Raw genomic sequence first — 14,556 nt, 5'->3', positions numbered from 1 at the left:
ACAAGCAAACACAAAATCGGGCTGGAGGTCCCCTGCGTGGGCCCTTAGGAAAGGGGGCGGGGCCCTGGGGTGGGTTGACCAACGCCGGAGCCGCCGCGCACGTGTTCGAGCCGGAAGCGCCTGCTGTTCCCGGAGATTTCTAGGGATGGCGACCGAAATGGAGGCACAGAGCACCGGGGCCGAGGACGGCTTCACCCAGGTCACCCGCAAGGGTGGCCGGCGAGCGAAGAAACGGCCGGCCGAGGAGATCTCCGCGGCGGGGAAGGACGGAGACGCGGGCCCCATGGACACGGGGGAGGCCCGGCCCGCGAAGAGGCCTGTCTTCCCGCCCCTCTCCGGGGACAGGTTCCTGGTACTGGCGGGACCATAGGACAGGAACGGGGTAGAGGCCCGAGGGTGGTGAAGCCGGTGGCCTTTGGGTGATGTTGAAGCTGCGGGGCCTCTTCTGGGGTGAAGTTTTTAGAGAATTGACTCTGCTGAAGTTTAATTCGTTCCGTTAAAGGAAGCTTTTTGGAGGATCAGCTGTCATTTTACAACTCCGCCCCCATTTCTCCAGACATCTCCTGAGTTGTGTGTACTTGTATTGTAGGATGGGAAAGAAGAAACAAGAAAAATTCCAGTCCCAGCTAACAGATACACACCATTAAAAGAAAACTGGATGAAGATATTTACTCCCATTGTAGAGCACTTGGGACTTCAGATACGCTTTAACTTGAAATCGAGGAATGTAGAAATCAGGGTAAGGAGAATGTCAGCCTTTTCCAGATGCACTAGGGTTTCTCCTGCAGGGATGAAACTGCCTGAATAGATTTTCCTCCCTGGGACTTATTTTGTTAAATGGTTTTTCTCCCAGTTTTCTAATTTAGTGATTTTTGAACTTTTCAAATGCTTTCTGAGCCTGCATTTAATACATATTAGTTGAATTCATAAATTGAGTCTGCGGTCATACCAAAATACTGTTCTCTTGTGCATATTTTTTATAATGTTCTGGGTTGAGAAAAGACCAAGTGAAGAGGTTGTCATAAACAATAGTATGTAATTAATGAGCTGAAGTATGTGCTGCAATACAGGCAGTATATATTTTATGGTATTATTTTGGGGGAAAATGTATTATTTTGAGAATAAGTATAAATTTATATATATATACACACACATACATATATATGGGTGTATATATATACACCCATATATATGTACACACACATCTATGTTGATACATATATGCATATATTTTTTTCATTCCATGGTATCAGTCCAGGAGTTATACAATTAAAATTAATTGACTGGGCTTTTTCTGAGTGCCAATTTTGTATCAGAATCAAAGACCAAAATTAATTATATCTTTCTTTTTGAGGATTGTTATACTGCCATTAGGACTGGTATAGACTCCTCTCTGCTGAGGGACTAGAATAATGGAATAAAGCTGAGAGGCACTACTCCAAATAGTTGGTAAAGTTTAAAATATCAAACTTGACAGTAGAGGTTCTTGCCACTTTCATTCAGGTTATTATCGTTTCATGCCAAAACTTGTTTCCCTTGCTTCCTTGCTTTGTGCGTTCACCACTCCATCCTGTATGCCAGAGCCAGATTCATGTTCCCAGATCACACTGATTTTATTATGATACCCTGTTATCTTCAGTGTCTCTGAAGGATAAAAGTTTTTGACTGAACTTGCCTTTCAAGTAGGCGTCTCACCATCTCTTTGAACATCTTTATGTCCATTCATACGCATGGCTTTCCTCTCTCATGAAGGCCCTCCCCTCCCCACATCCTTTGTCTTCCTCCCTGGGTGCCATTCATCTTCCAGGGTCTAGCTCAAGTTCTTTCTCCTTTATGATCACTCCATTTTTCAGTTGTGTCTTCAGTGACTAAACTGTCGTTGCACTTAGCCGTCATATGTGTTGCAGCGTCATCACTAACACTCGTTGATACTGCTGTGTGCTAAGCAGTGGTGCTTGGCGTGCATTGCTCCATTTTGGCCCTATGAGGAAGCTGACATATCCCCGGCTTATGGATGTGAGGAAACTGAGGGTCAAAGGAGTGTCTGCCAAAGTCATCAAGATCATAAGTGAATCTTGATGCTAGTGGTGACCTCTCAGGATTTCCTATTCATACCTCCTTATTTTACAGATGAGAAAACTTAAGACCTAGAGTATCTATGGGACTTGCCCAAGGTCACATACGGGATTGGGGCTGGGATCTAGTTTTAAATGTGTCATTACATAACCCTTGTATGATTTTAAATTTGCCAAACTAGATTGTGAGTCTATGTGGGAGAGTGGAAATAACAGTTCTGCAATCAGACCTGGGTTTGAATTTTTTACCTTTTTCACTTTTTAGTACTTTGGTTTCCTCAAATATAAAGTATTTATATCACTTAATATTCAGGGTTGTCAGGAAGCTTAGAACTAGAGTGTGTCAAGCATCTTTGTAGTACGTGTCATATACAGTGGTACTTTCTGAATAGCAGCTATTTCTGTGATTATCGGATAAACTCTGAGGGCAGGATCCCTGCTTCCACCATTCTTGGTAGTCAGTACTGGAGTTGGTGGTCTGAGGATGGAAGTGCTTCAGCCTGTGAGCGAGTGTGCTGCGCCAGCGGCATCTGGCTGTTAACCCCAGAGCAGATCAGCCCTGGCGTGCAGCCAGACACTGGACAGTCTGTGGGCAGAACTGTCCAGCTCTAGCCGGGCAAGTTTTGTTTTGCAAATTAAACACAGTACTTACCTCACCCAAAACTTGGTCAGAGAGAAAGTATTGGGGCGGGTGGTGGTGAAGGAAATTACAATAATGGGCAAGGTCATTCCTAGCATTCTGTTAGAATGTGATTTTCTTCATGCCCACCTGCAATTTGTGCCTTTTTTTTTAAAACAGACTTGTAAAGAAACCAAGGATGTTAGTGCTCTGACAAAAGCAGCTGATTTTGTGAAAGCCTTTATTCTCGGGTTTCAGGTTGAGGTGAGTGATTTCATGACATCTGAAATAGGGGCTTGAAAAATACTCGGTATGAATGTTTCAGTGGATTTGGGCATTTATTTTTCCATTTGAGTTTTCTATAATTGTACAATTTGTAAATTTTAGCTTAATGCTCATTCTCAGTTATCTAAGTGGAAAGGCGTCACAGTATTTATTTTTATATTGTAGGACGCACTTGCCCTCATTAGGTTGGATGACCTCTTCTTAGAGTCTTTTGAAATTACAGATGGTGAGTATGTGGTAGTCTTTTATTACAAAATACTGTACTTTTACACTGCTGACTTTGTATTGTGTGTGACTCCCCACTTTCTAATAGCATCAATTGAGCTGTATTAGCAGTTTTTTTTCCAAAAAATGTGCATTTTGTGTCTTTTAGTAGAGAATTTTCATTAATGAGTAAACTTGACGTGGAAGTGGGCGGTGTACTGGAATGGCTTGCCTAGAGGTCTTGCTTTTCTTATTTAGTGAAGCCCCTGAAGGGAGACCACCTGTCGAGGGCAATAGGAAGAATCGCTGGCAAAGGAGGAAAAACCAAATTCACCATAGAGAACGTGACACGGACGCGGATAGTTTTGGCTGATGTGTAAGTATGTGATCTTAAGAAAATTACTGTTGTGATTTATATTTGATCTTTTGCTGGTTTCAAAAGATCATAAAGATTGTATTTTATGGATAATGTTGCCACTAAATCTTTGTCTGTATATGATTCTAGCTAACCTACTTTGAAAGCAGATTAAGTTAGTTGAGGAAACCTTAGAAATTATAGCTTTTTTCTCAGTTACCTATGAAGGAAATGTTTAGACTCTATTAAAAGAAATTGCATGACAGGTGAAGATTAAAATAGTATCTCAGGGGAATCTATTAAAGCAGTAGGGAGAGCAAGGAGTAGGTGTTTTAAATGACATTGTGAGGCTTTCCTTTTTTAAAGTGTGTGTGTGTGTGTGTGTGTGTGTAAATATATAAAGGCCTTTCATGAAAGGAAGGTGAATAGTGCACATTGGGTGAAAAACTAGAGAGCAGTTACATGTGAACATAAGATGATACGGGCTTACAATAAGGATGCAGGAAGTCAAGCTAGGATGACGCTCTAAGGTCGAAGCTGCTGTGCTGCTAGGTCGGGATTACTGGCAGATGGCTCCAAGATTACATAATGCCACAAAGTTGAGACACGAAGCAACTGACTAGAGGAGGAGGGATCTGCCTGCTACTGAATCCAGAAATAATTTTGTTTGAAATTGTTTCATCTTTGCTGTAAACTGAGGGGCTTAACTGTATATAGAATCTAAATTTTAGACTTATTTTTTATACCTTAAGGACAACTATAGTATGACTTTGGTGGCCCTTGTTACCTGAGGACAGGTGTATTATTTTATGAATTGAGCCTAGAGTTGGGACTATGGAGCCGGGGGAAAGTTTTGAACTAGAAATTTCAAAATTTTTGAAGTATGTACCACATTTTAAATCATATATAGCCCTAAAAGCTTTTAATTTAGAAATCTAAAAATGTAACTGTTTTGCTGATCAAATGATGAGTAGTACATATTAAATTTATGTTTATTTATGTGTTAACTTAAAATTTACTAGTTGAACTACCGTGTTTCCTCAAAAATAAGACCTAGCTGGACAGCTCTGAGTCTTTTGGAGCAAAAATTAATGTAAGACGTGGTTTATAGTGTTTCAATTATATTACATTATACTGTATTATATAAGAACTGGTCTTATATTATACAAGACCGGGTCTTATATTAATTTTTGCTCCAAAAGATGCATTAGAGCTGATTGTCCGGTTCGGTCTTTTGGGGAATCACAGTAATTTTTGTACCAGCTTTATTGCAGTGCAATTTACATACAATAAAATTCACCTGCTTTAAGTATACAGTTCACTGAGTTTGGGGGCAAAGGTTTTATAGTCCTATAGTCTCACCTCACTCACATAGTTCCATCACCCCAAAAGTTCCTTGTGCATCTTTGCAGCCCCACCTGTCCCCAGGCAATCACTGATCTGCTTTGTCACTATGCTTTTGCCTTTTCTAGAAATTTACAGTAGACAGTCTTTGGTGCATGGCTTCTTTTAGTTAGCATGTTGTCTTGAAACTCTCTATTTTGTTGAGTGTATCAGTGATTCCTTTTTATTGCCAAGTACCAGTCCATTGTGTGGATATATTGCATTTTGTTTATCCATTCAGTTGATGAACGTTTTGGTTGTTTTCAGTTTGGTGCTATTATGAATAATGTTTGTTTTTTTATTTTACTTTTAGTTTATGACTTTTCCAATTTTTAACTGGGATATAATTCACAAACCATAAAATTCCCCCTTTCAATGTGGGTCCTTAGCATATTTACAGAGTTGTGCAATTATCACTGCTGCCTTTATTTAGGAGTCTGTATCCATGGTGATTTTTCGGAGTTTCTGGATTACAGGATTTAGTTTAAGGAAATGCTTTTTGTTGCTAACTTGTCTCACTTTTTCTCTTGTAGGAAAGTTCACATCCTTGGCTCTTTCCAAAACATCAAAATGGCAAGAACTGCCATCTGCAACCTTATCCTGGGTAACAGCAGTTTATTTCTTTGGTGTTTTCTCTGGGAAGAAAAGAATAGGAAATCTAAGAACTCAAACCAGAGTTGCAAGTCAGTTGAGGGTGATGCTAAAGATAGCAAGGAGAAACGCCTAGGGGTTGGCACATGTGGGCCTAAGAGAAAAAAGTAGGCATCTTTTTATTTGGATTCCACCTGTCAGTCTGCTAGAGAACAGAAAGGGTTTATTGGCTTATGTTGCTTAAATCTTTGCTGCCTTCTCCTGATGAGGTGCACAGAAAAGCCATTTCAGAATAGCAGCAGCAACACCATGTTTTAGGTTCAACAGAAAGGAAGCCGCTGACAGCACCAGTCAACTTAATCCACTTATACCCATTTCGCAGAGGGCAGCCAAGTCAGTAAGGTCTGATAAAGGTTACAGGAGCTTAAAACAGTTTGCTCAGAAAACACTTGGGATTCTCCCTTGGTGCCCAAGTCTGACTAACTAGCTTCTTTTTGAAATACTTTGACAACTTGGTAGTTTTGGCTATTAGGATTTAAAATGTTTTTTGGAGAATATTTGGGTATGGTTTCTTGTTAGGTCTTTTGTTGATTTAAGATAGATCCAGTGGGAAATGCCCGTTCGTTTTAGAGTTTTGTAGACTATTTTCCATGTAGCTTCAAAATATGTGAGTATATTTCTATAGATAGGTAAGCTGTTTTTTTTCCCCTCTACAGGAAATCCTCCATCAAAGGTTTATGGCAATATTCGAGCTGTGGCTAGCAGAGCAGCAGATCGATTCTGATTTCAAATCAGAGACTTCTTGTCATTGGACTCTAAAGAAAAAGACCTTACCCTCTCCCGGTGGTCACAAGAAACCACGTGAAGAATTTTTCCGTCACTGTAAACCGCAGTCCCTTCTTCAGTTCTCAGCCAGAAGCATAAACAGAAAGGAAAAGTTTGATGATATTCACACTCAACAGCTTTAAGGGTAGTTTAAATATCAAAATTTAGTACCATTATTATAGCCAAACATTAATACAACTTACAATTTTTTGTTTTCATTTTAAATCACATGTAGCAGATTTGTATAGTTTCTAATTCTCTTATTTGGAGGGAAACTTCTTGTTTAAACAGTTCTGTATGAATTTGTAAGTTATTTATAAGTTTATAACTTTATAAATTTGTAAACATTCTGAGTTGTAATTAAAGAATTGTCTGAGAAAACTCTGAATCATGACCCTTAATACTGGGTGGTGTGTGACTATTTTAGAATTGGGTCATAAGCAGCAGTTTGGCTATATACTGTGTGAACGAAAAAGGCTATTTGTACCTGTTCTGTAGTTTGTAAAATTGAAGACAAAGCTTTATCACAAGTTGACATGATGAAAGAGTATTATTTTTCCTATCAGTGTATCATGGGAGTAGACCTTACCAATGATGGATCTATTTCTTCTAAGTACAGTGAAACACGGTAAAAGATTGTTTTTCGTCCTAACTTTACTCCTTACTGTATTCTGCAAATGTAATGGACTGTTTGAACTAGTGTCTGCCTGTTTAAATATTACCTGATTCAGTTTCTGCATTTTTTAAGTGAAAGAAATTCACTTCATTAAACATGTATGGTACTACATTTGCTGGTACATCTCTCAAACCCTTAACCAAAACTTTTTCAACTTTTAAGATGGGAGTATTAAAAAGTTCATGTAAAAACTAGAAAAAATATTCTTATTAAGCTTCTGCTTTCTTTATATCAGTTGCATGTGCCACTGTCCCAAACCAGTTTGTACTTTGTATAGGATTGGATATACTTACATATTACAGTGAGACGCCAATGGGAAATTGCTGGGAACATTTCCCACCCAAAATAAATTTTTTTCCTTTGGCACCACAGCAGCACGGAGAGCATGGTCTGTGACTGTACCAAATCTCTTCACTCATCTCTTTTTGAAAAAGAATTTGTTGGGACTTTCTTATTCTGGAGTCTGCAGAGACTTCAGAAGGTACTTGCCCACCCGGTGATTTGCCCAGCAAGTCATATTCAAAACTGACTACTTAGGGTATACTTTTCTGGGGAGTGGGACCACAGTTTTAATCAGGTTTTCAAAACTTGAGGACTGAAATGAGCCATTGCTAGGTAACCATAAATATTTTGGGTTGATTTTTAAGGAAATGTATAATTTTGACCAGGAAGCAGATTTTCTTAAAGTTGTGTTTTGATATTGTTTGAATTGACTTCCTTTTGAAGATTTCTTAGGTAGGTAGAACTATTGGTAATGCAGGAGAGTAAATGTATTTCTCTGGCAGTTGCAAAAATTTGAGAATGCTGAAGTTGGATTTAGCACCTTGAGTTTTGGGCCCCTCCCTGGTCAAGCATCTCCCCTTCCTGGGGAAGCAGTACTCCTTCGGGTTTTGAAAGAGAAAAAAATGTTAGAGGAAACCCAATTCTTGGAATGGGAATGAAGAGGTAATAAATCTGACTATATCACAGTGATAGTTTGATCTTAGCCTGGATCAAATCACTTCATGAAAGCCTTTTTTAAGTCCTGGACACTAAGTCTAATACCTCAAACTTGAGCCATGTTTACCCGTTTCTGTGGCATTGGTCATGCTATACGGTAATTACAGGGTATGCCTCTCACCCTAAAGCCCCATGGCTGGATGTTCAGTATCTAGCACAATTTCTGATACATGATTTACATATTTATGAGCTGGGAATGGGCCTGAGGAGTACTTTCTTAGGTATTTGGTGGCTGATAAGGGAGGAAACCATGTTTCCTCCTAACCATTCCAGACGATTTGGGTTCCAACTCTCATACTACCTCGAACTAGGATGGTAGAGAAGAAAGCTCATGTTCACTGAGCATCTGGGAAAGAGACCTAAATCTCCTGATTTCAGAGCCCTGTTACGATTGGGACAGCATGCTTGTTAAGATTACTGGAAATATACAGTAACAATTTACATAGCCATCCTACAACTTGCAAAATGCTCATATTGTGCAAATTTTAATTACTAATTTGGTTAAACCAGTACATCTTTAGGTTTGAGAGAGCAAGGACTTTGCTAATTTGATCTGGTAGCTGACAGATTTATAATGTCCAAGGAAAGTGACAGGTTGAAGTAGCAGTGGACTTTTAGTTTAATATGTTAGCTAATACGAGATTTTTGAGCACGTGGGAATTTTTGAAGACTAAGGATTATTTCAAGACATGAGCTTGAATGGTTAAGACCTGGAAATTATTCAGAAGGATTATTTTTCACCATCTTGTCTAGTCTCTTAAATTCTAGTCAATAGACACATAAAATTTACCATTTTAACCACTTTTAAGTGTACAGTTCAGTGGCATTAAGTATAGTCATTGTTCTGCAATCACCACCACTATCCATCTCCAGAACTTTATCCTCCCCAACTGAAAATGTATCCATTACACATGAACTCCCATTTTGCCTCCTCCCCACCCTTGGACCACCATTCTAGGAACTTGGTTAAGTAGGATCACAGTATTTGTGTTTTTGTAACTGGCTTATTGTACTTCACGTCTTCAAGGTTCATCCATGTTGTAGCATGTGTCAAAATGTCCTTTCTTTTAAGGCTGAGTAAGATTCCGTTGTTATGTATAGACCTCATTTTGATTATCCATTCATCTGTCATGGACATTTGGGTTGCTTCTACTTTTTGGCTATTGTAAGTAACGCTGCTTTGAACATGTATATACAGCCATTCAAGTTCCTGCTTTTACTTCTCTTGGGTGTGTACTCAGAAGTGGAATTGCTGGATCATATGGTAAATGTTCAATTTTTTGAGGAATCACTTTACTCTTTCCCCTAGTGACTGCAGCATCCGACATTCCCACCAGCAATGCACTAGGGTTCCAATTTTTCCATATCCTTACCAACATTTTTCCTGGTAACAGCAATTCTAATGGGTATGAAGTGCTATCTCATGGTTTTGATTTGAATCTACATTAGTGATGTTGAGGATCTCTTTATTATGTGTTTCAGGCCATTTGTACATCTTCTTTGGATAAATGTCTATTCAAGTCCTTTGCCCATGTTTTAATCAGGTTGTTGAGTTGTAGCAGTTCTTCATATATTGCGGATAGCAATCTCTTTTACAATGATTTACAAATATTCTGTGGGTTGCTGTTTCACTGTTGAGACATATTTTTCTACTCTTAAGACCATTAGAACTAGGTTAAAAAAAGGAAGACCTAGGGCTTAAATGCATCTATCGGTTTAGGCTTAACTAATCCTATACTCCTAGAAGTCTAAGGGGTCAAAGAATCCAGTGCACAGTTATCACATAACTAGTGCATACCTGGCAATATGGGTGTTCTGGGTATAAAACACCCCCAACAGCTTATAACTCATCTGGGCCAGGTATGTCATTTACCTGCCACAGGTGTCTCAAGTGGCAGGCATGTAGTAGGAACTCTACAAAGTTGTTGAAAGTCTCAAAAAATGCTGATTTTTGTCTTTTATGGAGAGTAACAAAGTACTGGATAGAATTTTTTACAATAAAGGCTAGACAGAATTCTAGACAACTGAGGCTACCAGTGAACAAAGGACAAATTCCTGCCCTTGCCAAGCTTTTTGGTAAAGACATTTATAAAATACATTAAGTGAATTGTATCAGAAGAGGTTAATACTAGGGAAGAAGCACATAGAGTGGGATAAAGGAGACCAAGGTGCATTCCTATATTTAAATAGGGTGGCCAGGAGAATTCCTGTTGAGCCATGACATACCTGAACGAAGACCTAGAGGCGTTGGCTGTGGGGTATCTGGGTGAGGGGAGAGTGCAAAGGCCTACAGCAGAAGCCAGCTGAGGGCTCCAGGAACCACAAGGAGGCTGAGACAGCTGGAAGCAGAGGAACAGTGCTAATGAGATAGGGCTCTAAGTCGTAATGACTTGTGTTTTTACCCAGTGATAAAGCAGATTCATTTTTACTTATGGCTTATAGTCAAACATCAAACATCAGTTTTTGAAAAATCCAAAAGAACGAAAAAAGGACTATCTAGTGACTGTGGAAGCCCACCAAAAACCACTGAATACTTTCAAGTTGCAAATATTTTATTTTCTTATTCATACAGTATGAAGTTTTCTAAAGATCCCACAACATGATGTTTCATGCAGAAGAAAAACTAAACATTCAACATAAACCACCCCTCCCCCACCCGCCCACACACACTAAAAAAAAAAAGAAAAAGAAAAAACCCTCATTCCCCAGTAAGGAAATAATGTTTGCACTATTTTTCTGTAACGCCAGCCAAGATATGCACAAGCAAGAGAAATAGAAAGCATTTGCTAAAATATTTGTAACAAATACTTATGTACAAAAAATTCACAAAAGACTAGTTCCCCCTTGAAGCAGAGCACATGGCAGTTGACACTGGAACAGATCAAACCACTGGCTGCGATTATAAGCCACGTACTGATCCAGAGGAAGAAAGTTACATGTAGTGGAGATTTTCAGTTTGAACATTAACATTTCCAAAGTTTGGCAACATTATCTTTTAAAATTATGCAAATTATGTAAACAAGAGGTACATTTTAAATCGATCTACATGCAAAACTCCATGTCATGCAAGGACACCAAGCACCGAGATTTTTCTCTCACAGACAGAGCCCATGATGTGCAGCACTCAGTTGAAGGAACAGCGATGGCAGGCAGGTGCCCAATTTAGGATTCATTCGCCTTAATTCAACCTGCCCTTTTCCACTCATGACTATCAAACCAGTTTTTATTGGAAATCTATACAGGGAAAGACTACTGTCTCAGAAAGCTAACCAAAATGTTTTTTCCCAGCCAACAGTACCTTTGCAGAAAAGGGAAGGGACAATAGTAAGTGTTGGAACATGATACACTACTTTTATATCACACAAATTTATTAAGTCATCATCCATTAAAATATGGTCAAATCAGGAAAGAAAACCATCGTGCACTGTATGTCGTGTGGTAAATAAACTTAAGAGGTATAAATTTGGATAAAATCGTGCTCCTCTGTGGCATACTGACGAGTAGGATTTCTCCTATATAGGTCACAAACATATGTGGGTGTTTAGATACATACATGCACGTAAGTATCACCTGTTTTTTTAAAATTAGCTGCAAGTCTCTTGAAACACAGAAGGGAAATTTATGGTTCAAACATAGGTTTAATGACAAATTATTTACCCATGTAATAAAACAAATGGATATCCTATGTGGTTACACAATTACTTTAGGTACTTTTCACTAATATCTAAGATAAATTATGATTGCCTCACATGGCTTCTGGCCTTCATGTATAAAATCACAACTGAAACTTACATTTACTCAGGGACATTTAATAACTGTAATGGCTCCTAGTTATGCAGTAACAGAATGAAGCAGCCATAGCTTTGTGCAAGTACTGTATGAACACAAGAACGAGCTCTTGGCAGTAGCACTGAACTATACTTTCTCCTCAAGCCGAGATGTAGTAAGAGCTGCTCAGCAATGAGACATAGTCCCTGGAAATATATTCATTGGTATAAATAAAGTTACAAACTCCTTTGTTACAAAAATGTCATTAAAGTAAATAATAGGACGTTAACAAATGCTTTGTCAATCTCTCAAAGGAGAAAGCACAGGAAAAGGAAAGTAGCTGGCCTAACACCCGGCTCAAATTGTACAATCTTCTACCTATGTATAAAACTGTGTGAAATAAAAGTAAGGATGTTTTACGTTCTGCTTGGCACTTTTGTACTCTATCATTTTGTTTCTGAATCAAGTATATTAAATTAAAGCCAACCTACTACACATATAGAAAGCTACATATATCTATATATAAATATTTACATATGTATATATAGATACTTTCTTGTTATAAAAGATGAAGAAAAATAAATTAAAAAGCCAACCCCTTCCCTTTCTTCACCACATTGATATGCTCTTTTCATGTTGCTGTCCTTCAGACTTTAAAGTGCTACACTGAGTTATTGAGAGAGTAAGAGTTCAATAACACTTAGTTGGCTTCATGAGGCTCATGTTGGAAAATGTGGCTTCACAGAGAAAAATACTTCCATTTAAAAATACACAGAGAGCATTGCTGGACGTCTTGAGCAGATCTTCAGAGATGGAGAAGAAAGCAAAAGTGTTGGGTGGTACTCTTTAAAAAAAGAGTCACACATCTACCACCATCTTTTTGTGGATATCTAGGCCACCTACAACCTGCAACAGATGGGAACAATCAAGCTTAGCCATATTGAAGAAACTCTTTTTTTTTTTACTAGTCTAAACACCTTATCAAAACTACAATTTAAAAACATATTATCTTAACCATTTTCGGAAGCTGTGTTTTTTTTTTTTAAACTTGTACTGCCTCGAGCTAGAATTTTCATGGCTCCTTTCTTCCAGGGAAACAGGCATTTTCTTGCGTGCCAGCACAAAGGCTGGCAAACTTATTCCAGGGCCAGACAGTAAAAATTTTAGGCTTCGTAGGCTGCATAGCATTTCTCTCGCATTTTCTTTCTCCACATTTTTTAACACTTTAAAACCGCAAAAAAAAAAAAAAAAATTCCTTAGCTCAAAGACATACAACAGGCCATGGGCAAGATTTGGCCCACTCTGTAAGTTTGCCAACCCCTACCTTAGTAGTTTCATAGTAAATGATAACCAGATGTTACCATAAAAGTCCTCAAAAACCAAATATGGGTTTTTCACTTTCAGTCTATTCTAGAAGGTATTATAAAAAGTTCCAAATGAATAAAATTTTCTGCACATTATTTTCCCATGGAATCAAATACATGTAGAGCTGTAGACATCTCAGTGAATACTGATGTGGTAATCTAAAAGTGTAATTACCTGTATTATTATTTGGGGGATAATAAGTATACCCTGCATAAAGAAAGTGCGTAAGTCATAAGTGTGCACAGCTTGATGAATTTTCGGAGGAAACACCCAGGTAAGCAGCACCCAGACCACAAGCAGAGGACTGTCCTTCGGGCCCCCTCCCAACAGCAGCCAGCTCCGGGCTCTGACCCTACCATACACACAGGGAGCCACTATCCGGACTTGAACAGCACGGATTAGTTTGGTCTATTTTTATACATTTTATAAATGAAATCTTTCGTGTCTGGCTTGTTGCACTAAACATTACATTTGTGAGATTATTCCATGTTGTGTATCGTTGCATCTATATTATTTTTTATTCAAACTTATTGCTTAAAATTTTTTTATTTGAAAAATAAAGTTTAAACAGTCCATAGTTCTACATTTTCTGCTATGAAAACAGCAGTTTGCTGCCCTGCCCTCATTCTTTATTTCCTTTTACCTACAAACGCAATCATTTAGAATTTTTAGCTGATTTTCATTATTTAGCTTCAGGTTTTCAAATAACATTCCTACATTGCCTTTTCTTGGATTTACAACTACAGGCATTATCTAGCACAGAAAACGAAGACTTAGCTCTTTCTCACACACCTGCTCCACCGATCTCCTACCCCACATACTTCCTACCCTTCCAATAGTTCTATCTTTATTTTGATTAGAAAGAAACTCAGCATTTTAATTATGACTATGTAAAATACTATTTACGGCCGAACAGAATCACATACAATGACTACTTTTGCTTTCCTACACATTTGTTTTGCTACAGTTAATAATTATCTGACCTTTTCCTGGGCTGAGAAAGGAAAAGATGTATTTATCATTAATTCAACCCCAAACTTTTGGTTCTAAATAAATTCAAATATATTACATAATTCTATCAATTTCATTGTCTTTAAATCACTCCCAGATCTTTCCAACCTGTTCTAAGCCTATCATCTCTGGATCTCCCCTCACGATCTTCCTGGAGATTTCCTTCTCTCTCATGTTGGACTCTCTACTTCCGGGATCCCACATTATCTTCTTTTGATTTATAACCTTACTACTGTGGGAGCACATCCTCCAGCAGTTTCCAAAAAAGGGAGGCCTTGCATCCCTGAAAACGTCTTTATTCTTTCATTTAGTTGAGTTGGTAGAGAATCTAGTTTGGAAATAACTGCCCCTCAGAACTGTAAAGGCAATGCAGCTCCACTGTCTTCTAGCCACCAACTTT

The 14,556-nt window shown here is 38.5% G+C and overlaps 2 protein-coding genes across 2 annotated transcripts in view; one reads left to right on the top strand and one right to left on the bottom strand.

The window, feature by feature from the left end:
* The first annotated feature begins 64 nt into the window (after positions 1 to 64).
* PNO1 (partner of NOB1 homolog) lies at positions 65 to 7,124 on the top strand. Its single transcript, XM_019718223.3, has 7 exons — positions 65 to 352; positions 590 to 739; positions 2,875 to 2,958; positions 3,145 to 3,205; positions 3,442 to 3,559; positions 5,455 to 5,525; positions 6,229 to 7,124. The coding sequence occupies exons 1-7, from the start codon at positions 146 to 148 to the stop codon at positions 6,294 to 6,296; spliced, it is 759 nt and encodes a 252-aa protein (XP_019573782.3). The 5' UTR covers positions 65 to 145; the 3' UTR covers positions 6,297 to 7,124.
* Positions 7,125 to 10,546: 3,422 nt separating this feature from the next.
* PPP3R1 (protein phosphatase 3 regulatory subunit B, alpha) overlaps positions 10,547 to 14,556 on the bottom strand; it is a 64,701-nt gene continuing 60,691 nt past the window's right edge. Inside the window, exon 6 of the mRNA XM_019718240.3 lies at positions 10,547 to 12,686. Within this exon, the coding sequence (XP_019573799.1) occupies positions 12,639 to 12,686 (48 nt within the window). The 3' untranslated portion in view covers positions 10,547 to 12,638. The remainder of the gene's footprint in view (positions 12,687 to 14,556) is intronic.

This window comes from Rhinolophus sinicus, chromosome 2, assembly GCF_057876585.1.
Source record: "Rhinolophus sinicus isolate RSI-liver-muscle chromosome 2, RSI-T2T, whole genome shotgun sequence".
Lineage (NCBI taxonomy): Eukaryota > Metazoa > Chordata > Mammalia > Chiroptera > Rhinolophidae > Rhinolophus > Rhinolophus sinicus.
This window is presented reverse-complemented; position numbering and strand designations above follow the sequence as displayed.

Bases quoted from the DNA above. Each gene is read 5' to 3' on its own strand.
- PNO1 (XM_019718223.3), top strand. From the start codon at position 146: ATGGCGACCGAAATGGAGGCACAGAGCACCGGGGCCGAGGACGGCTTC. The intron at 3,206-3,441 runs GTGAGTATGTGG...TTTCTTATTTAG, and splicing joins GTCTTTTGAAATTACAGATG to TGAAGCCCCTGAAGGGAGAC. The intron at 3,560-5,454 runs GTAAGTATGTGA...TTTCTCTTGTAG, and splicing joins CGGATAGTTTTGGCTGATGT to GAAAGTTCACATCCTTGGCT.